Here is a 26,294-nt window from a genome sequence, read left to right as displayed (position 1 = left end):
ATTTCGAGGATCAGAGAAACGCACCACTCAGTGCTGCTTATAGCCCCGCGATGGGAAAACCAAACTTGGTACCCAGAGCTAGTGAGGCTGTCGCACTCACCCCCATGGCCGATCCCGGTGAGAAAGGATCTCCTCTCCCAAGCCGGTGGATCGATCTGGCATCCCCATCCAGAGCACTGGTCGCTGCATGCATGGGTGATCAACGGATACCCGTTGACCTGTCAGAAGGGGTCGTGAACACGATCACACAGTCGAGAGCCCCCTCCACGAGACGGCTCTACGCGTCTAAATGGTCGGTGTTTTCTAAATGGTGCGCTACTAAAAACTTGGATCCGCGCGCATGCGGGGTCCCGCGGGTGCTCTCCTTCTTACAAGAGCTGTTGGAAAAGGGCAGATCCCCTTCCACGCTCAAAGTATATGTGGCCGCTATTGCAGCGTTCGCTGAGACGACGCGCGGCCGGGCAATGGGAAGGAATGAGCTCATTATCCGCTTCCTCAGAGGAGCTAGACGGATGAATCCCCCGCGGCCCCCCTCGGTTCCCTCGTGGGATCTGTCCTTGGTCCTAGCGGCCCTAGAGGCTTTTCCCTTTGAACCGCTTGAATCCGCGAATCTAAAGTATCTGTCGCTTAAAACCGTTTTTCTGATAGCTCTGTCTTCAGTCAAACGAGTGGGTGATTTGCACGCGCTATCTGTTAGCCCTGCATGTCTTGAGTTTGGGCCGAATGACTCGAAAGTCATTCTCAGACCGAGACACGGTTACATCCCCAAAGCGATTGGAACCCCGTTTAGGGCACAAGTTATTTCCCTCTCGGCTCTGCCAGCATCCGATAGTGGGGACAGTGATAACCTCCTATGCCCTGTCCGGGCGCTGAGAGTTTACAACACGCGCTCCGCCGCTTTCAGGAGTTCACAGCAGCTCTTTGTTTCCTTCGGCGGACGCACCAAGGGTCTTGCCGCCTCGAAGCAGAGCTTGTCCAGGTGGATAGTGGACGCGATAGCAGCAGCTTATGCCTCCAGACACCTGCAGTGCCCTCTGGGCATCAGAGCCCACTCCACTAGAGGCATGGCCTCGTCGTGGGCCTGGTCCAGCGGAATTTCTAATCACGGTATTTGTATGGCGGCGGGCTGGGCCTCCCCGTCAACATTCGTGAGGTTTTATAACCTGGAAGTTCCTGCCCTACAGGCAAAAATACTGTCAGCATAAGTGACATGTATGCTCTGCCCATTTCTCGTGTGCAGACTACGTTCATATGCTGGCGCTATTCTGGTACTATACTCAGGGTGAAGTGTTTGACTCAGACCGGCTGATCCGCTCTGTTTCCTATTATTTTGTCGCGCGGGAATTTTTCCCTTCATGTGAGACCGACTATGTCGTTTTTCTCCTACCCTTATGAGTGCTTATGTACTGTATAGGCTCGCTCTGCCGGCCCTACTGTTTGTACTGTTTGCTCTATTTCATATGCTGCATGATGTGCCTGTACTGCGCTGGCCCTTCTCTCCGACCGGCCACATTTCCCAGCAGAGTGTTTTCCCCGGTTTCCCTGGGATTCATGGGCTGGATGCTCAGCGCACACGACGTTGACAAAGGGTTCCCGATGCGTAAGCTAACCTTACGCAATACGAGAGACCTCTCGTAAGAGAACGTACTCGGTTACTAATGTAACCTCGGTTCTCTCTAGAAGAGGGAACGAGTATTGCGTAACCTGCCGTGTCGCGCCACGAGCTTTTGCGCTTCAGACTGCGAAAACCAGAATTTTAGCCTATGAGCGCTGAATATATACACGCTGGCCACGCCCATTCTGACGGTTAGAAGGTTGCCGCGTTCAGAGCGCTCACCGATAGGCTTAAGCAGTTGCCGCCGAGCAGCCAATGAGCACGCTTATACAGCCTGCCTAGGTCTGTCGGCTGCTGCACTGCGTTGACAATGTATACAAAATTAAGGATAATTTTTTGGCTTCAGATCTCGAAGAAAGAAGACTTTCCCGATGCGTAAGCTAACCTTACGCAATACTCGTTCCCTCTTCTAGAGAGAACCGAGGTTACATTAGTAACCGAGTACGTTTTTTTCCGTATGAGTGCAAACTTTTTTTTTTTTTTAAATATTAATTTTTATCTTATATGCTTGTGTTATACATCAATCGATCCTGTTTAGTGTGTATTTTTTTGTGTATGCTCATAATAAAAACAGTGTTACAGGCAAACAGGCATACAGACACACAGGCATGAAGCTTGAATTATCTTCTTTTAAATGAAAAAATAAAAAAACAAATATTCACAGTTTATATAATATGTATGTAAAGAGAGAGATGTCAGTCGTTCTCATCTCAGCTAATTAAGTTTTAATGTGACTCCGCCTACGAAGACCGCGCTATTCAAACGCAAATGTGAGGCGATCCATACAAACCTGTGAAACGCCCACATCCGCTGGATAAGGCCGGTGAAACACTGAATGCGTGGCGTAAGCGTCTCAGCTGCGTGGCGTGTCCGTTTTTATTTCGGCTCCCATGTTAACAGTTTAGAGTTTGCACACTACCTGTGTGAGACGCGCGTCTCAGGCGTGGCACGAGCCGCGTGGAAAACACGTGCATTCTAGAAATAGAACCGACGCCTATTTTTCACGCGACACGCAAGCGTCTTGGAAGCGTTTCCATGCAAAATTGAATAGGAAAATCTGTTTATTTGTCATTTTGACACGAATACATATTAATAAATGTCCTTTTGATGTTTAAAAGTGTCTAGGTTTTGACATAAATGCAAATATAAATGTAATTTTACAAAATATGATCGATTTTCAAATACTGCTGTATTGAATGAACAGCTTTTAGAAAACTCTATTGCTATACTGAGATGAGGAATATATACTGTATGTGTTTTGTCAAAAATAAAGTCATCAACTAACTAATGAATCCTTTACTTTGAAATACGTATGATAAAATGTATACTTTAGTTTTGAAAGACGTTGACTAGTTTTGAAAAGATTATAAGGTATGTATGTGCATGCATATATATATGTGCGTGTGTATATATGAAGAGTTCAGATGCAAAAGCCTCTAAATGCCATCTGAAATTTTCTCCTAGAATGATCATTTTTATGAAGCTTGTATATTTAAGTTAGCTATAGGTGACACACCTGAATGAATGGCTCATTAAGTATGCAGGGACGTAGTCTCACCAGGTGTGAACTACTACATATGCATGATGCTGTTGGAGCGTTTACGCCCCATCCGCATATTGGCTTTCCAAACTAAAAGTGTTTCAAAAAACTAAAATCAATGTATCGTTTTATGTGAATGATTAGGCAGGATGATTTTCATATCATTTTGAAGAAAAAACACTAGGCGATGACATCCATTAGTCAAAAGTCTTATTGCCACATATTTAGTATGTGTTTTGTGGCCTTATTTCAGAAACTTTAATTTTTAGTTTTTTCGATAACCATGCATAAACATTATTCTCTCAAAAATAAAAACATGTACATACATGTGGCTCACATATTATGGAAGTCCTGTTTGTGCTATATAGAGTGAATTTACACCTTTGCCATTAATATGTTTATAAGCAACTGAAAAAAGCACAAATGTCAGGGCATGTCAGAACATCTCAAGGACCCCAAAAACACCCCAGACCCCAGAGGGTTCATAAATAAGAAGCAAATATATAGCAGACAATGTAATAAGGCGCCGGCACGATCACTTGCATTGCATGTGAACTGGAGGGCGCCGAAACTCAGCTTGTGCCTCACAGATTTGAGAAATATAGGCTATATATATAACAGAAAGCTTGAAATGTCTACTTTTAAACAAAAATATTCAAACCAAAATAAATTAATATAAAGGGGCGATTTGTCCACGAATGGCTTAGATGAACAACTACTAGTCGACTAGAAAAAAAAGTCGGAGGCAGCCCTTATTCCACATATTTTCGAACCAGCAGGCCATTCTGCAATGGGCGAGCGACCCGGAATGAGTGAGCGGAGCGGAATATTCAGAGATGCGCTCTCCGCTCACGAGCTCTGATCGGAACAAACCCGAACCTCACTGTCTGCTGAACTTGCGCAGAATCATCAAAATAGACATAGCCAGCTTTTTAAAATTGTTTTTAAAACTAAGCATTTAGACTATTTTAGTACAAATTATGAGCTTATTGACGATTTTTTATAATTCTTGACAAAATTAGAATATATTAAGTTATATTAAGATGCTACGCTGAGCATTTACTTCTTTTAAAGAATGCGGGTCAGGAAGCGGGTCGAGTTGAAAACGTCGGTCAGGTGCGGTTTGTTTATACATTGACCCGCGCATCACTGGTGGCAACCAACGGTTTGATGGTTCAAATGCCCGTCTCAATGCAGCTCCAAAGTCTCGTCACGATCCCAGTTGAGAAATAAGAGTCTTATCCAGCGAAACGATCGGGCATTTAAAAAAAAAAAATAATTATATATATATATATATATAAATATATATATTTATTCTTTTTAACCACAAATGCCCATCTTGTACCATCTCTGAGATGCATTAAGTCATCACGCTGAAAAGGTCATGGAAAAAATTTAATAATAATAATAATAAATTAAAACAAAGATGAGAAAATGAGATGGAATTTTTTTCGCCCTTCCCTCCTTTCTGTCAGGTTGGGGGTGAAGGAAGAAGCGAGGACTCAGGTGCAGAATTGATGGGCTTTATTTTAAAAATAAAATAAAACAGGAACAAACAAAAACAACCCCGAAGGGGAAAACAAGACAGACTTGACTTTGACTCGGCTTGACTTGACTTGACTTGACGGCAGGGAAACACACAGTGTAGATACGACAACGAACCAGCACAGAACTGCAAACACAAGGAGAAAAAAATAGGGAGAGCAAACAAAGCAGGTAACGAGGGAGGACAGGTGGGGAAAATGAATCAATAATCAGGTAACAAGGTGGGCGGGGTTAGACAATCGACAGGAGAGCACATGGCACAAGGAAACACATGACAAGCCATGTGCTCACAACAAACAGGACTAGAACACAAAACGAGACATGAACACGCAGCTAGTGAAAACTCATAAGCCACGTGTTCACACAAAACATAACATGAAAGCACACAGCCAGTGAAAAACTAGCTGTGTGCTACACAGCACAAGACAAGAAAAAACACGCAGACAGAAGAGCGCGCGGCTCGAGCGAACTCGAAACCGCGCGCGCTCACGTGACAAGACAGAGCGCACGAGAACGAGCGAAAGCTCATTCCGTGCGCTCACAAAAGAAAACAAACACGCGGAGCATTGATGTCCGAATCCCGACACAGAACCGAAACCTAACTAGACAGACATGTCGGGATCCAAACACCATGCCCCGCACATATAACAAGGCACATAGACAAGTGAGTGCACGGCCTGAGCGCGCTCGGAACCGCACACTCACACAGAGACGAGACAAAACAGGGAGTGTCAGAGCTCTGTCACAAAACCAAGAAATTAACTAGACCGAAGTGACAGAACCCTGACACTTTCTGAACTGGAGAACACAGACAAATAACTTAGATAGATGACGTGACGCGTGACCTTTCCAACGTGAGGACGCAATGCGTGGCGCATCTCAGAGATGGTTGCCATTGAAAATCCTGGAATGTTTTCCTCAAAAACCTTAATTTCTTTTCGACTGAAGAAAGAACGACACGGATATCTTGGATGACATCAGGGTGAGTAAATTATCAGCAAAAACATTTTTTGAAAGTGAACTAATCCTTTAATTGTGCCACGGCGGTAATAGGCATTCTGGTTGACTACCTACTGTACATGCACTCACTATAGGGTTAGGGTAGGATTAGAGTTTGGTTGAGGGTTAGTTGCATGTAATTATGCATAATTTACTGGTATTAGTATGGTAAGTACATGAACCATATGTAACAAGAGCACTGTAAAATAAAGTGTTACCAAACACTGCTCCATAAAATTATTTACTCACACAATGGTCATTACCAGGGCTTTTTGCTCACCAGCCACTGTGGCTAGAGCTTTTCCAAAGATACTTGCCACTCTGCATTTTCACTGGCCACAATTTTGACATTGGTGCATTTTCATGGGGAAAACTGCCATATAAATATTTGTAATATTATCTCATTATTTGGAAGCAGGTATATTAGGTTGCTGTCACTTTAAGACCTGATGCACAGATCCATTATACTGATAAAACATAACTGACTGCGTTTCAATGAATACTCGCCAAGACTGGCATTTTGACATTCATTTCTGTGTATTTGACTGTTTAAACACAACTATAATTTAGTAATGAGAGGCAGCTTTAAGCGTATACAATTATGCTCAATACGTGCAATCCCACAGTAAAATTCAAGTCCTATAACAACAACAATATTCATCCAGATCAAATGAAGCGAGTGAGGAAAGGCGGGTTTGTGCGTAACTCATTGTTGGAGAGATAAGACAGAAAGAGCAGCTGGTATCCTGAATCTATTCTGCGGAAAATTAGTATTGGACGCGTTTCAGATATTTCACTACATTGCATCCGTTCCTATTATTTCAGATGCCTTTTTAAAGATGTTTGAAAGATGTTTATTATTTCAGATGCCTTTTTTTTTTTTTTTGGAACAATACAGTTATCCGGACCACACAGTGACGGGTAGCTTTAGGGGCGGTGTTAGGGGTAGGTCATCACATAGACCCCAGTGACGGGTAGGTTTAGGGGTGGGGTTGGGGTAGGTTTAGGGGTGGGGTTAGGGGTAGGTCATCACATAGACCCCAGTGACGGGTAGCTTTAGGGGTGGGGTTAGGGGTAGGTTTAGGGGCGGGGTTAGGGGTTGGTCATCTATCAGGTGTGGTCTGGATAACCGTATAGTACCCTTTTTTTTTTTTTTTTTTTTTTGATTGAAAAAATGTATGGATTATATATAAAATTCAACCCGCCACCGTGGCTAGTAGGAGTGACTGTGTTACATGTCACCGCTGAAATACACACGCATTTGTCCGGTTTGGAGGCTGTTAATCTCAAGCCCTGGTCATTATCTAATTAATAACTCAGCATTTTTACTTACCGTTTTCTGTTCTGTAGAGTTTGAGAGGAGTTTTAGAAAGCCATCAAGCCAGTGAAGGTTGTCCTCCGTCTTCTTCTCGTCTAAGAAATAAAAAAGCCTGATTGCTTTGGCACTGGTGAGCTCTGAGCTCTCTGGCTTTAGCTTTACACCGCCGACGGTTGCTCCCAGAAACACGGTATTATTCAATGGATATTTTACTTTTAAAGAAACAACTTCAGCAGCATTGTAATTTATGATGTCTAAAATTGCGTTTGACATGCACTTTCCCTTTGTTTTGGCACAGAGGTTTTCAAAAGTCTTGTTTCCTGTCGTCATACTTTTCACTTTTCTATCTAACTCTATAATGTCGTTAAAAGCTGCTTCAGTTAATATATTTTCTCCGTGCAAGCCTGTGATGATCAAAGAGGCATAAGTGCCTTCAGACGCAAGCCGTAGCCGAGAAAACTCTTCAGATTGTGGGAAGTTTTCCAACACAATCGCCCTCTCCAACTTGGCAGGTCCATTGACAGGCGTAAACTGGTCTTCAATATCATTTGCCTTCCTCTCGTGAAGAAAGATGAAACCAGATCCAAGGGCAGCAGCCACACATATAGCTGATAAAAGAAACACACATGGATATCTTCCAACAGCATGACCGAGCTTTTCAAAGGCCAGAGACAGAGGCCTTTCAATGCAGTCTGTTTTAGATGCGCTACACTTCATCATCCCGGAGATTCAGTCTCGTCCTTCTTCAAAGCCCCAACAACAGCCTTTCAGAGGAGGAAGCTCTGGATAGTTCAGATGGTCCTTGAAAACTGGTGACGGAGAGTTACATTCAAAACAACTTTAATCAGTTACAGGTCACATGAACATTTGGGTTTGCATAAATATATAGGCTAGCCTACCAACCTACCGGAAAAAGGGTGTTGGTGTGTGTGTGGTCTGAAATAGAGGAACATTTTGGAAATTATTAAATGAAAGAATATTACAATCCTTATGTGAAATTGCTACAGATATTATACATTTCTATACTAAACATAAACAAATAAATAATCAACAATTTTCGGACAATTCCACAACTATGACGGTGTAGCATGTCAAAATAATCTTAATATGGCTAACAGATCAACAGGTTAATATAACCACAAACCATTATACGGTTTGCAGTGTGTGTTCAATATTCGCTACTCTTAATGTGTGTGTGTGTGTGTGTGTGTGCACAAACTGCATGGCTAAAATAACTGCAGGCTAATTACGAGAATGGGTTACGCCCTAACATGTCACTTTCACTTTCACTTTCTTAGCTTTCCGACAAAGATTAACGAAAAATGTCTTATTGTGCGAATACAAACTTACAAGATTAATGTGACGCCATCATAATAACATCATTATCACGAACGTGCATGTTTCTACTTGAAAATGATGAAATGAATACACTTACTTTTCTTCAGGAACGGACAGAGCTTCGGAGGCGCGCAGTGATCCAGCTCCTGCGGTGAGGGAAGCGCGCGCTCTTAGTAGTCTAGATGGGATGTACCCAAAAAGTGAAAGTGAGGAGCATTTATGGGTACAAGTTGGGAACCGGCCTACTTTACATATTTCAAGGGTGCTGAATCCAAAAAAACTGGTTCCCAAGCAAAATTTTGAGTTTTTTTACCTTCTAATTTGCATATCAAAATGGCCGCCAAATTGCCTATCTTGCTCAGTCGTTGGACCATTTTCCCCTAGTTTTTTTGTAAGTAGGCAATCAAGATGAGGAAATTAAGTTTCTAGATCGATAGTCAAGGGTCAGAGCAAAGATATAATGGAGGCTCACTGCCTTTTTTATGTATATATATATGCAAAATACCAACTTTTAAGGTGAAATTAAGCATTATTTGTGTCATTTTTTTAAGGCCGACATACATATTCAATCAATATCACTCTTAAATGTTCCCAGTGTATATATGATATGTGATGTATTCCATATTATATAATAACTAAGAAAAACACCATTGCAAGTTGTCTGAGATTTCATTTTTTTATGCAAATTAAGGCGAGACACTACAGGTGAATAGGGTAAAATTTTTAACTAGCAGACATCACCATGAAACTTTCACAGTTGATTACCTACATTAAGATGAGAAAAAAAAATGTATTACAAGTTTTCTGTAATTTAATGTTTAAATATGCAAATTAGGCAATATCTAATCAAATATGCACTAATTTGCATATATTTTAAAAAACGAAATCTGAGTATTAGATAAAGCCAGGTTAAAATTTATTTTTTCATTGTGTTCACATATTAGATGGGAAAAACATTACAGAGGGATTTATGGATATCTACTTTTGTTATCCTGTAAATCAGAAAATTCTGTCAATAGCCTTTAAAAAAAGCATTTTCGCCATGTTTTTTGGAATAAAATGTCATATAAATCAGGCTAGGAATAATATATTTACAAATCCCTCTGTAAATGTCTTCATAATATAACTAGATACAAGACTGGAAAGTTTGGTGTATAGGTGCTACTGAAGTGGAGCGTCATCCATGTGGTTTCCTTAGTCTGCTTCCGAAGCCTTCACCGGCCCCAAGCAGGAGGATGGCACCCCCCGTCTCCGCCCCTTAGCCCGCCAAAACGCCAGGCTAAGCAGCACTCCTGAGATGGGCAGCTTGGAGTTAGGGCTCAGTTCTTCTCAGGGGCTGGTAGCAGGACCACTCCTTCCTCCAGGGGAGGGCTGGGGGAGAATCTTTTTTCTAAGAACTGATGCCCCTTCCTCCAGCTCATCGGGGCTGCCAAGAGGCCATGGATGGCAGTGTGCGACGCTCTGCCTCACCACTCTTGTCCCCCTCTGTCGCCAGACCTCTGTCAGGGCAGGCCCCCCGTGGAACACTGGTCCTTCCCTGGCCTCCTCTGTCAGGATGCGGCAATGACTGTGCCCCCACACCGGGTCGCTATGCCGCCCACGTCCGGACCGTTCATTCCACTTCGCTGCCCTACCGAGGGTACGTCTGTGGTTCCCATGACCCCGCTGGTTCAGTTCTTGGGAGCCTGGCTAGAGCTTCCCAACCTGTCCCGCTGGGTTGAGAGAACGACCAGGCTCGGCTATGCGATTCAGTTCGCACGATCTCCTCCCCGCCTCCGGGGAGTCCGTTACACTATGGTGGGTGGCAATGCCCCTGTCATGCGTACGGAGGTCGCTACCTTACTGGCGAAAGGTGCAGTCGAGATTGTCCCTCCAGCCGAAATGAAGTCCGGGTTCTACAGCCCTTACTTCATTGTACCGAAGAAAACCGGTGGGTTACGGCCAATCCTGGATCTGCACGTCTTGAACCGATCCCTTCACAGGCTTCCGTTCAAGATGCTCACGTGCTCTCATGGCTTCAGCCTCTCCCTGGAGAATGGAGACTCCATCCAAAGACGGTTCAGCTGATTTGGGATCAGTTCGGGGACGCACAGGTAGACCTGTTTGCCTCCCACAACTCGTCCCATTGCGACCTGTTTTACTCCCTGACCGAGGGCACACTCGGCACGGACGCACTGGTGCACAGCTGGTCGCGGGGCCTTTGCAAGTATGCGTTTCCCCCAGTGAGCCTTCTTGCACAGACCCTGTGCAAGCTCAGGGAGGACAGGAAGAAGGTAATTTTGGTTGCCCCTCATTGACACAACCGGACCTGGTTCTCCAAACTAGTCCTCCTCGCGACAGCACCTCCCTGGCCAATCCCTCTGAGGAATGACCTCCTTTCTCAGGGACGGTGCACCCTATGGCACCCTCATCCCGATCTTTGGAACCTCCACGTGTGGCTCCTGGACGGGACGAGGCAGGTTTGAGTACCCAACCACCAGCGGTAGTGGCTACCATCACTTCCGCTAGAGCATCGTCCACGAGACATGCCTACGTGTTGAAGTGGAACCTCTTCGATACCTGGTGCTCTTCTCGCAGAGAAGACCCCAGAAAATGCCCGATCAGTGTCGTGCTTTCCTTCCTGCAAGAAGGGTTGGACCGAAGGCAGTCTCCCTCCACCCTGAAAGTGTACGTTGCCGCTCCTCTGCGAAGAAACATATCTGCATGTTGCCAGCATTCTTCCTTATATACCCATGAGGTAAGGCGGAGTTCATGATGTAACGTCTCCGTTCCCTACTCAGGGAACGAGGGTTACATATGTAACCGAGACGTTTTACGCCGCCCTCTCAGAAGCCTTGGGCATTTGGGACAATGTGTCAAAAAATATTTTCTCTAACCTCAAACCCTTTCTCCCACATTGGATGTAGTAGCAGCAACCATGTGTGGCCCACTATAGTCTTCTATCAAATAGCAGTATTCATTGGTTCCATGAGATTGGGGCCAGCCCATAAAAATATCTTAAATTTTAACGTCTAGTCGGTCCACAGTATAATTCTGCTCTTTTTGGTTTTCAGCTATTGTTTTTGTCTGACTTTTACTATGAAGTTTTGTCTGTGGGTCATAATTTGTCATTTACTTTGCAGTTTTGTCTGAGATGCATCTGAAATCGGTCACAAGTTCACTTGTTCATTATAGTGAATGGCACATGTACTTTATGGAGAAAAGAGAAATTAAATTGAGTGAGCGGCTTAAGATGACGGAATTTGTGTGTGCCAGAGAGTAGAAATAACTATTTTACACCTTAAAAAATAATGACGATAATAACTTTATATAACTTTATATGGTATAATGAAAATAAATAACTTGTTCACTTGTTCTCATATTCATGTCATATTTAATAGATAGTTCATTCATTTTAATAGAATAATAATACAAAAACTACAAAAAAGAATTATCACAATGATATAATTTAATTATTTTTACTTATAAATTTGCCATAAAAAGCAATAAATAGAGCACATAATACATGAAAGCTGTATTCCTTTCAGGGTTATCTGGATTTGTTTATTTTTATTTTTCTCCACATGGACTCTGTTTGTGTTTTTACCTTGGTTAGCTTGTCTTCATGTTTGTGTTTTCACCTTGGTTAGCTTGTCTTCATGGTTGTGAATTTGATTCATTACTCAGTTCAGGTGTGTGTTGTGTTCAGGTGTTCATGTCTCATTATCCTCTAACTACTTAAGTTCAGATCAGTTTGTGTTTCGTCTATGTGTAGCTGTGTTTGGATGTACCTCTTTGGATTACTCTGTTGGAGCATTAAAGCCTAACTTTCATCGTCTTTCTTTGGTGTTTTTGTTTTCCGTCTTGTTTGTGTTTTTTTTGTTGTTTTTTTAGTTTTTTTTTGGTTCATCATGGACTTCCCTGCTGTCAAGCTGCTTTGCCTTGAGCAGGGAGACAGCTCCCTCGAGGAACGGGCGGTGCCGTCCTCCTGCTTGGGGCCGGTGAAGGCTTTGGAAGCAGACTAAGGAAACCACATGGATGACGCTCCACTTCTGTAGCACCTATACACCAAACTTTCCAGTCTTGTACCTAGTTATATTATGAAGACATTTACAGAGGGATTTGTAAATATATTATTCCTAGCCTGATTTATATAACATTTTATTCAAAAAAAAATGGCAAAAATATTTTTTTAAGGCTATTGACAGAATTTTCTGATTTACAGGATAACAAAAGTAGATATCCATAAATCCCTCTGTAATTTTTTCCCATCTAATATGTGAACACAATGAAAAAATAATTTTTAACCTGGCTTTATCCAATACTCAGATTTCGTTTTTTAAAATATATGCAAATTAGTGCATATTTGATTAGATATTGCCTAATTTGCATATTTAAACATTAAATTACAGAAAACTTGTAATACATTTTTTTCTCATCTTAATGTAGGTAATAACTGTGAAAGTTTCATGGTGATGTCTGCTAGTTAAAAATGTTACCTTATTCACCTGTAGTGTCTCGCCTTAATTTGCATAAAAAAATGAAATCTCAGACAACTTGCAATGGTGTTTTTCTTAGTTATTATATAATATGGAATACATCACATATCATATATACACTGGGAACATTTAAGAGTGATATTGATTGAATATGTATGTCGGCCTTAAAAAAATGACACAAATAATGCTTAATTTCACCTTAAAAGTTGGTATTTTGCATATATATATATACATAAAATGGCAGTGAGCCTCCATTATATCTTTGCTCTGACCCTTGACTATCGATCTAGAAACTTAATTTCCTCATCTTGATTGCCTACTTACAAAAAAACTAGGGGAAAATGGTCCAACGACTGAGCAAAATAGGCAATTTGGCGGCCATTTTGATATGCAAATTAGAAGGTAAAAAACTCAAAATTTTGCTTGGGAACCAGTTTTTTTGGACTCAGCACCCTTGAAATAAGTAAGGTAGGCCGGTTCCCAACTTGTACCCATAAATGCTCCTCACTTCTTATAGAAGGCCATTTTTCTGAAATCCGTCTAGTCAGACGTGTAGGACCCGCTCAAGTCAAAGACATGTGCAAGCCCTCTAGTGGTCGAGTATGGAAATCCAATGGAAGAAATGTTCTGTCTTTTTTTTTTTTTTTTTTTTAAAGGGTGCAGGAAGGTCTAAGTTTTTGTTTTTTTGTTTTTTGCTCTATTGTTTCAGAAACCAGAGCACGCTTACGTTCATCCCGTCCCCCTTTAATGTTAATAGAGCCAACCCTCAATCCTTCCATTAAAAAAAAACTGGAAGAAAGAGCAGATAAACTATTTTCAATACTTTCTAACTGTAATTAAGTGCTTCTTTTCACTCTTTTCACTTTCACAGAGATGTTGCTTAAGCATCACTCTTGCACCCTCAGTTAATGTTAAAGCAATACTGAGATTTTAACCAGAATGTCATGATCCTGGTTCTTCCTTTACTTTGTCTCCCCCCTCTGGTCACACACATTTACACACACACACTCATATGTATGCACACACACCCCTGATTACTTCATCGGTCATTACGCACACACATCGCTCTCATCCCCAGGTGTTCCCATTCATTACTTGTTATCCTCATCATTACGTTTAGTTCCCGGAATCCCGGCAACTGTTTAACTGGAAGATTTTCGTTGTCAATTATTATATTCTGAAGATTTCTGTTCTTACCTCTGGACTTCTGATTCTGTTTATTAAAGACTGTATTGCTGCATATCGCTCTTGGGTCATCTTTCTCTGCACACATTACACAGAAATCAGTGGTAATAATATTGATTCAACAGAACAAAGTTATATTTTTTTTCAACATCACTTTTGCACCTTCAGTTACTGTTGAAACAATGTTGAGTTTCAACCATAAATCAACGGAAATAGCATTGATTCAACATTACAAATTGTTGTTTTATCAACATAACTTTTGCACCCTCAGTTACTGTTGAAATAATGTTTATATTTCAACCACAAATAAATTGAACTGAAACAACTTCATTTAAAAAAAAAATCATACAAAAGTGAAACAAAAAACAAACAAAAAAACACAAAAATGAATTTGTTTCTGGAGGCACTGAATAAACAGTTGTTTGATGTGCAGTTCTATGAAAGTAAAATAATGCCAAATGTTTTTGAAACAAAAAAGCCTGTTGAATTGCTCTACTTGAAATAAATATGCATTGCATTAACTATGCTTGCATTTGAATGCATTGTGTTTTTAGGGCTTGCATTTTTATTCATTTTATATTCATCTTTCATATTTCACTTCCAAAATATTCAAACTGTTTAAAAATACAACCTATAATATTCAACAGGCAATTTTCGGTCCATTTTAATTTTGCTTTGCAAATTTGCTTCCCCAAATTCAACAGTAAATTGACATGCAGGAAAAGCAGTAGATTTTCGTCAACGAAATTTTTTTCACAGACGAAAACGAGACGATAACTAAATAAAAACTAGTTTTGAATGACAAAAACTATGATGAAAATCTATTGACATTTTCATCAGCGAGTAAAACTAGACGAAAATGTTTGGTAGGGACGATTTGGGAAGCGATCCAGTCAGAACTGAAGTCCTGCGTGTGTGGTAGATGCACACATTTGTACTGTAACGTGCTGATCTACCCAGCAGGACATGAGTTGACATGCGCTGCTTGTCTCATGAAACGTTAAAAAACGTAAACATCTGGGAGAATGAGTAAAGCAGACATGTGGATCTGAATAAAAAGAGTGACGACACAAAAAAAGAGCTCTATTCGGTACGGATTTCTGTGTGCACACACCCGACCCCGAACGTTAGGGAGCGTTAGTTTATGGTTCTCTAATGGTTAGTTCAAACCAAAAACTAACGTTTAGGGAACGTTCCCTCAGGGTTATAACGTTCCCTAAGCTTTAAGGGAACCAACCAACTAAAACGTTCTCCTCTGGTTGCACTGTACCTCCACACAACATTCCCGTTTGGTCGTTTTTGGTTGTTCTGAGTGCGGTTTTGAAATGTTTATTTAAACCAGCTCCATTTAAGTTTTTGACGTAGCATATAAAAGATTTGCAGTCACTTTCATCGCTGCTTGCAGCTTTAATTTCCTTTGTTTTCTCAGAGAGTTGCCCTCTCTTCCAGTTCTTCCAGATTTTTTTTCAGTCTTACATCAGCACTGCAATCAAGATCCCATAAAAGCACTCACCGCTCTTCAGTCTTTGGCCTACGATTTGGAAACAGACCTCTTAGCTGATATAGTCACATGGCGTGGGTAGCTAGTTAGCTCCTGTAAGGATCGATTGCTCCTGTCTGCCTTGCTCCTGAGTGGTTTGCGTCTGTAAGCTCTGTATAGCTTTCTGTTTTGAATCTCTATTTACTATCTGTCCTGTCCTGAATCCTGTTGATTGTGCCCTAGTTATTGGTGATTCGATCACACGGAACATGAAAATAGAGACACCAGCCTCCATAGTCACATGTTTGCCGGGAGCCAGAGCGCCTGACATCAAAGCAAATTTAAAAGTGCTTGCTAATGCTAATTGTAAATTCTCTGAGATTATTATTCAGGTGTGTGAACTCGCAAGTACGATGTCAGGCACTGTAATTTGCTCTGGCCCCCTTCCTGTTCGCAGGAGTGATGAGATAGTTAGTAGATTGTCCTCACTCAATGGCTGGCTGTCTAAGTGGTGTCCGCAAAATAACATAGAATTCATAGACAATTGTTAAAGTTTTTGGGGCAAACCAGACCTGTTGAAAAGAGATGGTGTTCATCCCTCCTAGGATGGTGCTGCTCTTCTATAGTAATATGGCACATAGTCTTAGAGCTCTGTAGATTTGAAAATTAAGCTTGCTATAATGTTTCGCTGGAGTTAGTACAGTAAGGATTGAGCTCATATAAGGTATAAGGTAGCAAAGCATGTTGCTTCTGTTTAAAATGGAACATATACCTCATGGTTACACATGGTGCAGTCCACCTTCCATATTAAGAAACCTGTCCTTCATTGTATACATTTGTGGTACATTTGTATCAGTGAAAACATTCCTTTCCTTATAAAGAATATGCTAACTGATGTACACATCATCATTGGAAATCTTATGGATGAGTAAACATGTTGCATTGCATACATACTTCTATGCAAAATACAGCTCATTATATAATATACCTCAGCACACATGTACAACATACTCTATACAAATACAATATAAAAATTATCATGAAAATTAATAAAGAAAAATGGTACTAAAAAGTAACATTAAACAATAAAATGTAGTCTTCAGTCCCTCCACTGGAACTATGACAGTCAGTTCCACACCGTCACACCACCAGTGGCCATCTAATGAAGAGAAAGTGAGGAAAAGGAAAAGCAGACCAGAGAAAAAAACATGATATAAAAACAAAATAAACAGACAATGGAAACATAAGGAAAACACAAAAGGAAAAACAAAGAAAAACAAAACAAACAATCCCTATCATCACCACCACAATAAACACACACGTTTCACCTCTGTTCACAGTCCGGTCTCGTTCATACGAAGAGGACTACTTACCCAGCTTCATATCCATCTCTTGAGTCTGCTTCCGTAACACCCATGTTATGTCCCCGCAGACTATGTGTCTTTTAATATATCTCTATAATGCTACACCCTTAGAATAAAACATTCAATGGGGTTATATATAACTGTAGGGTTCTTGACTGAACTCTTGGGGAAATGGGGAAATGTCTTAAATGATTGCATAATATGTTTAATGGGTTGTTGTTGTTATTATTATAATTGTTTTACTGATAAAGTATGTTTACAAACTTATAAACTTTATTTAGAATTAAAAATTTATAAAAAAAATTAATGAAACTAAATCCATAAATTGATTCCATGATGGGAATATGAAGCGCCTGACAGAACAAACTAAAACCAAATTTGTGAAACAAAAACCAAAACCAAAAAAAAGCATCAAATAACCTTTGGCTTTACTTTTCAGGAAGATTCACACTTTTCACACTTGATTCTGACATACTACTATGTTTTTTTTCGCCTATTGAAATGAAATACTATTACAATTTAAAATAATGGTTTTCTATTTGAATATACTTTAAAATACAATTTATTCCTGTGATCAAAGCTGAATTTTTAGCATCTTTACTCCAGTCATGATCCTCGCATGATCCTTCACAAATCATTCTAATATGCTGATTTATTATCAATGTTAGAAACAATTGTGCCGCTTAATATTTTTTGTTTTAACCTGTGATTCTGTTTTTCAGGATTAATATTATTATTATTATTATTTTTTAAAGGGCATTTATTTAAAAAATATATATTTTTTAACAATATATACTACCGTTCAAAAGTTTGGGGTCAGTGATTTTTTTTTTCTTTTATTAAAGAAATTAATCATTTTATTCAGCAAGGATTTGTGAAAAAAAAAAAGTTTTTTTCAAACAAAGTTTGTTTCTAGAAGAAAATTGCGTCATCGTCCACCTTAAGTAAGGCAGATCAATAATATTGTTGAATATTAAATGTCCCCAACTAAGTAAGCCAAAAGCCAAGTCGACAGTGACAGGAACCCAAACTCCATCAGTGACAGAATGGAGAATAAACCCTTGGGAGAACCCAGACTCAGTCGCTCAGTTCTCCTCTGGCCAACGAGTGAACATTGTATGATTATGATCCAGGAGCATTACAGGTCAGAGGTCAGATTGGATCTGGACATTCAGAATATGAGTTTGTTGAGGATCAGTGCCGATGGCTGTGGTGTGGATGAGGCCTTCACAGGGCTGATGAGGCTGACACTTCAGGGATGCGTTGTCGTGTCTAGGCGCAGGTCCTCCATCTGATCTGGATACGGCCCGGATCCGGCTGACTTCAGTAAACCTCGGAATAAACAGAAAGACTAACATTAGCGTAGACGCCATTCTTCTTATGATGTAACGAGTACATCAGGTGTTATAGGAAGTGTTCCCGGTTCCGGCTGACCTAATCTATGCAGCCTAATAACCATTTAACTGATTTGAATAATATGAATGTATAATTTTCTATGTGAATGCCAGGTTAAAGAGATGTGTTTTTAGTCTAGCTTTGAACTGACAGAGTGTGTCTGCTTCCTGGACAATGGTAGGAAGACTGTTCCAGAGTTTTGGTGCTAAATAGGAGAAGGATCTACCGCCAGCAGTCGATTTAGATATTCTAGGTATTATCAACTGGCCGGAATTTTGAGATCGCAATAGACGTGAAGGACTATAATGCGTTAAAGGAATACTCCACCGTCTTTTCATATTAAACTATGTTATTCCCTTAACTAAGACGAGTTGATACATACCTCTCTCGTCTCAGTGCGTGCACTCAATCGCTCTGGCGCGCGGCGAAACTTTGTTCACTCAGTTCATTCAATACGGGCCAAGCAGAGAAGCTACCAAACACCTCCACGGTTTCCCTATTTAAACACAGTTACTCGCGTAGTGTAACTCGACCTAGGACGGTGACACAAAACAAGCGTTGCGCTTTTCTAAGCGTGTAAAATGGATAACTATATTGTATGGCGGAATACCATTGCAAGTGCTTATGAGCACTTCGACTTGGCGGAGTAATATCTTTACTCGTGAAAAATCCTCTCACCGGCCCCCGCTCCCTCTGGTGAAGACATTACTCCGCCAAGACGAAGTGCTTACAAGCACTTGCTATGGTATTCCGCCATACAATATAGTTGTCCATTTTACACGCTTAGAAAAGCGCAACGTTTTGTTTTGTGTCACCGTCCTAGGTCGAGTTACACTACGCGAGTAACTGTGTTTAAATAGGGAAACCGTGGAGGTGTTTGGTAGCTTCTCTGCTTGGCCCGTATTGAATGAACTGAGTGAACAAAGTTTCGCCGCGCGCCAGAGCGATTGAGTGCACGCACTGAGACGAGAGAGGTATGTATCAACTCGTCTTAGTTAAGGGAATAACATAGTTTAATATGAAAAGACGGTGGAGTATTCCTTTAAGAGCTCGCTCAAGCACTGCGGAGCTAAACCATATAGTGCTTTGTAAGTCATCAGCAATATTTTAAAATTGATACAATGTTTAATAGGGAGACAATGCAGCGTTGACAGAATAGAGCTAATATGGTCATACTTCCTGATTCTGGTAAGGACCAACTGGTCTTTGTTTATTAAGCGTGCAGAGCAACCTCCCATAATAGCATTACAATAATTGTCTTGATGTCATGAACACATGAACTAACTGTTCAGCATTTTTCATTTACACACACACTAAAGAAGCTATTTTGGAGGATGCCAGCAATAAAATCAATTTCAGTTACTGTTAACTTCTGTTTGATTGTTGGTCCAATGGGAACTGAAACAGTTGTTACTGTTAACTTCTGTCTGATTGTTGGTCCAATGGGAACTGAAACAGTTGTTACTGTTAACTTCCTAAAAATTACAGTATTTCACAATTGCTAAGACACATTTCTTGAAACCTTCACCCATATTCTCAAAACTTTAAACACAAAACCCAGTCTTTAAACTGCATTCACAAAACCCCTGACTCTTCTGGCAAAATCAAACACTTGCCTCAAAACCATTTGATCTGTGCTCAAAATCAAACTATACTTTCAAAACATAAACACAGCCAGTCAACATATAAACACTCATCAGCATTCATTAGACACTACATCAAAAAATTGAGAACACAGCATCCAGGGCATGTAGTTACAGAGAAAAAAATGTTTATTGCATATAGAAAATAATTTTGCCATAAATAAAAGTAAATCATTCACAACTCAGTACAGCAAATATATTGCATACTGTAAGTACTGCAAGTAATACAGTATTGAATGTCTGTATTTTCAGTATAAAGTAAGCCCAAAGAAGAAAGTCAACTCTAAATGAAAAGCGTATAATACAAAATATTGTGCAATTTGCAAAATCAAAGTCAACGAGAGCCTCTTGCTAATGGGAGAACAAAGGAGTCCTTCCACCCTCATTTGGTAGTCTTGTAATTCTACAAAAGGGAAAATGCTCTAACACAGGGGTTTTCAAATTGGGTGAATGTGAGCCTCCCCTTAAAGTAGGTAAGGACAGCCGAGCCCCCCCTTCCCCAAAATCCCGTCCGCCTGCCCTAACCCACACACGCCTCTGCAGTAAATGCCTTCTTTTGTGTGTTCCAGGCAATGATGAGTTTCAATAACAACTGATAAAATGTAAATATTATTTTATTTCCACAACTTTCTTAAAAGTGCATTCATAAACGATTCTTTGCAACAGCAAATAATTTCCAACTTCATGCAGGCCTAATTGAGGCTACTTTTAAAATCACTGAACATCAGTAGGCCTAATCACAAGTCAACAGAACATGCTTAACATGTGCAATCGGCGCCAGAGCTACCGCCGACGACACCTGACGGCTGAAATCGGCACAGTGTGTCTGGGCTTTAAGCTCACATTTAAAGGAGATGCACATCATCTTGAACAAAATCAGCAGTGGTGGAAAGAGTACTGAAAAAAACAAGTAAAAGTACCATTACATTCCAAAAAATGTAGTGTGAGTAGAGTAAAAAGTACTTGTCCAAAAACCTACTTGAGTAAGAGTAAAATAGTAGCTTATTTAAAAGTACTCATGAGTAGTAAGTAGTGAGTACTGAGCTGCGAATTCTACCCCCTTATAATAAACACTACACTACAATTTATAAATTAAAAAAAATAGCACTTACTGTAATTCACATTATATTTTGTTCTTTGTCAGAAAGATTGCAGAATATCTATCATCCATCTTTTTAAAATGCATCAAATCAGTACACTCATCACCATTTAAATCATATTACAGTATTTGAAAAAAAAACAAAAAAAACATTTAAAATTAGAGGCCACTGAGCCTGAGCATGCTATTGTTGCACATAAAATATCAATATTCATAACTGTGCAAAGAATTCAAAAACCTTTAGAAACTGATAGTTCAGCATCACACACCATGAGATGGGTTAAATAGAGAGATTAAAAATACCCAATTTCTCTCCAAAACGGTACCAGTTTTAGTGTTTTGATAAATGAGAATCACTAATATTATCAGATTACCTCTAATGCACTGAAGAAGCCTAATAGGCTAACACTAATTACACTGTAATTCCATGCTATTAAATATGTTACAATTTAAACGTAAATGCACATTGTTCTATAAGGGTGGCATCATCCCTTACATTTTACACGGCTACATTTACTCACATTGTAATGCTGAAGTGCACGCAAGTGCACTTGCCAAATGAAGACGGATTGTATGAAATGGATCAATAAAAAAAACGAGCTGTGTATAGTTTATTAACGAGCTGTAGTCACGCACTGACAGAAATGCAGTTCAAGTTAACGCCATGGACATGGTTCATAAGGTGCACTGATACTGAATCTGGTGGCATTGCGAGCGCGAGACGCGGCAGTGCACAGATCGTGACGCGCGTCTCTCTATAACGAGATTGTGAAGTAAATGGGAACGGGAATTCACCGCATTATGAACTCGTCACGCAATACTACGTGGGTACAGATTGCAAAACTGAAGGCACGGTTAACAAGTATGAGAGCGCGGATTAGAAACTCGTGGGTACGGTTTATTAATCCGAGGGAACAGTTTGAGAATTCGTGAGTACTGTTTATAAACTGAGCGGACGGATTGCAAAACCGTCGCCACGGATCGTTTTTTTACTCACACAGGTGACTTCCCGGGCTCCGTAACCTCCCTTAATGCTGACTTCTGTTGACTTGGGACAAGGAAACGACGCATTTTAAAGCCAATACTCGCGTCGCACACACAAACCGATATCAATAGAGCTGCATACAGTTATTTTTTCGTTGCGTGTCGCGCCTCCCCTGTGGCTCCTTGGCGCCCCCCAGGGGAGGCGCGCCTCACCTATTGAAAACCGCTGCTCTAACAAATACAGTAACAATAGTAATGGACATCACATTCATATGTAAAATGTATTGTAAATCTTTTTTTCTTTTTTCCCCAGTCCCCTGACAAACTGATGTACTGTATCAAATGTATACAGTAAACTTTCAGTCCCACAAATTAGATAAACAATACATTTACCTGTTCTCTTCTCTGAATGTCCTGATTATGGTGGCCACAGAGAATCTGCTCAGACTGGGTTGTACTCTTTGTCCTGCTTCCCTCATTGTCATTTCATGAACAAGAACATGGTCTTCCTCCTCGTCCACCACCTCTTACACCAACTCTTCCTCCTCTGCCTCTCACACTGTTTCCATCCATTGTTGGAATCAACATTCAAAGTACCTGGGCCAACTGTGTACTCTGAACTGGCTTATATTCTAGACAACTGATTTGATCACATCATTAGAAACAAGTGTGAACAATTTTGAGTTGTTGTGTGTAAACGATGACAGCGGTGTTGTAGTTGTGTTTAACTTTTGCCACATGTATTTACCATTTTGCAACACAGTGCAAAATGTGTTTTAGTGAGTGAGAATGTGTTTAGAGTTTTGCAAAAAGAGTGGATGAGATTTGCAAACAGTGTCTTAACTAACTGAACTTGTTTAAGGTTTTGCCTACAGAGTGACTGATTCGACAAATGGGTTTAGGCCACTGAGCACTGGGTTCAGAGAATGGGGTTTAGTGTTTTAGCAATTGTGAAATACTGTAACTTCCTATCAGTGCCGATGCCAACCACAAGCAATTTTAGCTAAAACCCCATTCTTTCCTGTGAGACTTCTCTTCCAGTAGTGTAGGCTAGAGGCCTTCAAAACACATCTGGCTTTTATAACTCAAACTCTTTCTACAATTGTCTTATAGATAGATAGAATACAGACCGATCAATTAGTGATTTTTATCAATGCGTACAAGTGCTGTCGGTCCAGGAACTGAGTATTACGCTGCAACACTCCCTAGCATGTTCAAATGGGAGAGGATCCCCATGGTGTCAACACAATGCATTGCGACCTTAACCCTCATTTTTGATTGGCAGATTGGCATTTGTGGCGATCTGGACAGGCCCCCAACTGCATTGGCACATCAACTGCCTCAGGTTGTTAGCAGTAACTCTTGCGCTGGGCCACCACAAATCCCAGTTACGTGGCAAGCACGAACTGGTCCGTACGGACAACACCGTGACCGTTGTGTACATAAACCATCAGGGTGGTCTACGCTCCCGTCGCATGTCGCAACTCGCCCGCCATCTCCTCCTTCGGGGTCAGAAGCATCCGAGGTTGCTTCTTGCCATGCACATCCCAGGCCTAATGAATCGTGCGAAATTTTTAAAAACATGAATTTCACGTGTTTGTGTATTCACTTGACAACCAACCTCTCATGTCACTCTCTGACGGCTCGCTGTTGTGTCCTGATTCCTGTCTGGTCCTCCTGTATACTCTGCAGTCCTGTTTTCCTCGAAAAAAAAGGAAAGACAAGAGCGCAGAGTACTTCCACCTCTTCCCCTGGCTTGCTCCTGACCCACTCTTTCTCTCTGTCTCCTTTTTCTCCTTGACATAAGTAGCCCCGTTTACATGCACACTTTTTTGCTATTCTGATTGAGATCGTTCTGATTGACGGATTCCGGTTGACTGGTTACATGGGATGTTATCTAAACCGATCTGGTGTTTACATGTGCTGACGCTTTCAATCGAAATCATTTTCTGACATGCGCACACAGCTTGTCTGCCGGATCTGGACCTCATTATTTCCACGTTTTCAATCCTGTCAAGATGGTGCATCACTTAATTGTCGCGTTAGTTGTAGGCATCAGCCGCGTTTCCACTGTCGGGCCAGTGCGAGCCATAAACGGGCCGTTTTATTGTATTGTGTAGGCTATTGTTCTTTGTTTATTATTGTCTTGTTTTGTATTTGCATCAGTTTTTCATTCTCATACTCATATCACACTCATTATAGCATATAATTAAATATATATTATTATTGTAAAAAAAAAAAAAAGAAGAAAAAAAGGAAGTTTTATCAGAAAACTGATCAGAAAGAAATCACTGGAAACAGCGTGATCGCAAAACAAGAGCGACTGTTTGCTGGCATTTTTGTTGTTTAATTAAATATTTAAAACCCAAGAATAGATGTTTTACCACAGGTTTACAATAAAAAGCGATACATTAATCATAATGAATTAATTTGTGTCAAAATTGCACATTAGTCACACAGAAATAAAGTGATTTACCTTTTATGACGTTTGTGAACGTTCACAAAAGAAAGAGGGCACACAACTTATTCGCGTCTGTTTCTGTTTATTTGGTAGCCTAGTAACAGGACGTATTTACATCACATTTAGAAAGAATGTTAATTTCTACAAATATGCCACCAAAAATATGACCTGAGGAGCTTTGGCACTCTCTCCCAGAAGGATACAGTTATATTTTCAGTCAGAGAAAAAAAGGATAGTCCGAGACATAGGCTACTGACAGATAAAATAAAAACAGGATTATGATTTGTCTGATTTCTTCAAGCGTACATATTTACCATGTTTACTATGGTAATGGTTAGCGCGCATAGTTTTTTGCATCGGGTATAAATATTCCTACCTTATACGGTGATCAGAATCCACAACGGATCACAAACAGAAGGCATAATGTTAGCTGACAGAATTATCTGGCGCAAAACCAGGCATGCGCAGAAAGACGTACGCTCAAAGTAATCGGATCAGCTCGTTTACATGGTGTAATCTTTCGTTTGATCGGTTCATGAAAAGGTTTATTCCACCCCCTTCAATCCGACTGAAATTTCAATCGGTTTGAGCATTTTTATTCCGATTGAGGTGTTGACATGGAGCATTTTCATTCTGATTGGACTTGCACCTGGTTATAATCGGAATACAATGCTACATGTAAACGGGGCTAGTGTCCCTGAGGCCCTTCTGCTTCCTACGGATTGTCTCCTCTGACAAGAAATACACGTAAACACAAATTGCTACTAATAAACCAAGGCAAGGCAAGGCAAGGCAAGTTTATTTATATAGCACATTTCATACACAATGGCAATTCAAAGTGCTTTACATAAAAGAAATTAAAATAATAAAAAGAAATAAGAATAATTAAAACAGTTAAGAAAAATAAAAAAATAAAATACAGTACAGTACAAACAGTCGGACGAACAGTGGCACAGTGCTCATTCAGTAAATGCATAGCTAAACAGAAGTGTTTTGAGTCTAGATTTGAATGTGACTATTGTAGGAGCACATCTGATCTCCTCTGGAAGCTGGTTCCAGCTGCGGCTGGCATTATAGCTAAAAGCAGATTCACCATGCTTTGAGTGAACCCTTGGTATTTCTAGCTGATATGATCCTAATGATCTGAGTGATCTGTTTGGTTTATATTCAGTGAGCATATCTGCAATGTATTGAGGTCCTAAGCCATTGAATGATTTATATACCAGCAATAATACTTTAAAATCAATCCTAAATCTAACTGGGAGCCAGTGTAAAGACCTGAGGACTGGTGTGATATGTTCATATTTTCTGGTTCTGCTCAGAATCCTGGCGGCAGCGTTCTGTATGAGCTGCAACTGTCTTATGGTGTTTTTGGGAAGGCCAGTGAGGAGTCCATTACAATAATCCACCCTGCTGGTGATGAAAGCATGCACAAGTTTCTCTAAGTCTTGTCTGGAAACAAAGCATCTAATTCTTGCAATATTTTTCAGATGATAGTATGCTGATTTAGTTATTGCTTTGACATGACTACTGAAACTAAGGTCTGACTCTAGTGTCACACCAAGATTCCTGACTTGATTTTTAGTTGTTTGACCCCTAGAGTGAAGGTATGCATTCACCTTGAGAACTTCATCTTTGTTTCCAAATGCAATGACTTCAGTTTTGTCTATGTTTAACTGAAGAAAGTTTTGACACATCCAACTTTTGACTTCATCAATGCATTGGCACAGGGAGTCAATGGGGCTGTAATCGTTAGGCGATAGGGCTAAGTAGAGCTGTGTGTCGTCTGCATAGCTGTGGTAAGCAATTTGGTTCTTTCTCATTATTTGGCTCATTGGGAGCATGTACAG

The 26,294-nt window shown here is 40.5% G+C and overlaps 1 protein-coding gene across 1 annotated transcript in view; it reads right to left on the bottom strand.

Annotated features, from left to right (window-relative positions):
* Positions 1-8,470, bottom strand: part of LOC308687220 (patched domain-containing protein 3-like) — a gene marked incomplete at its 3' end in the record, with an annotated part of 28,059 nt that extends 19,589 nt beyond the window's left edge. The window contains exons 1-3 of the mRNA XM_081359583.1: positions 8,453-8,470; positions 7,925-7,953; positions 7,033-7,826 (exon numbers count right to left, since the gene is read on the bottom strand). Coding sequence (XP_081215709.1) covers positions 7,033-7,737 — 705 coding nt within the window. The 5' untranslated portion in view covers positions 7,738-7,826; positions 7,925-7,953; positions 8,453-8,470. The remainder of the gene's footprint in view (positions 1-7,032; positions 7,827-7,924; positions 7,954-8,452) is intronic.
* Between the last annotated feature and the right edge of the window lie 17,824 nt (positions 8,471-26,294).

The sequence above is a fragment of the Scardinius erythrophthalmus genome (genome assembly GCF_964197995.2).
Source record: "Scardinius erythrophthalmus genome assembly, chromosome: 1".
Taxonomy (NCBI): domain Eukaryota; kingdom Metazoa; phylum Chordata; class Actinopteri; order Cypriniformes; family Leuciscidae; genus Scardinius; species Scardinius erythrophthalmus.
Note: the sequence above shows the minus strand (reverse complement) of the source record. Positions and strands in the feature narration are given on the sequence as shown.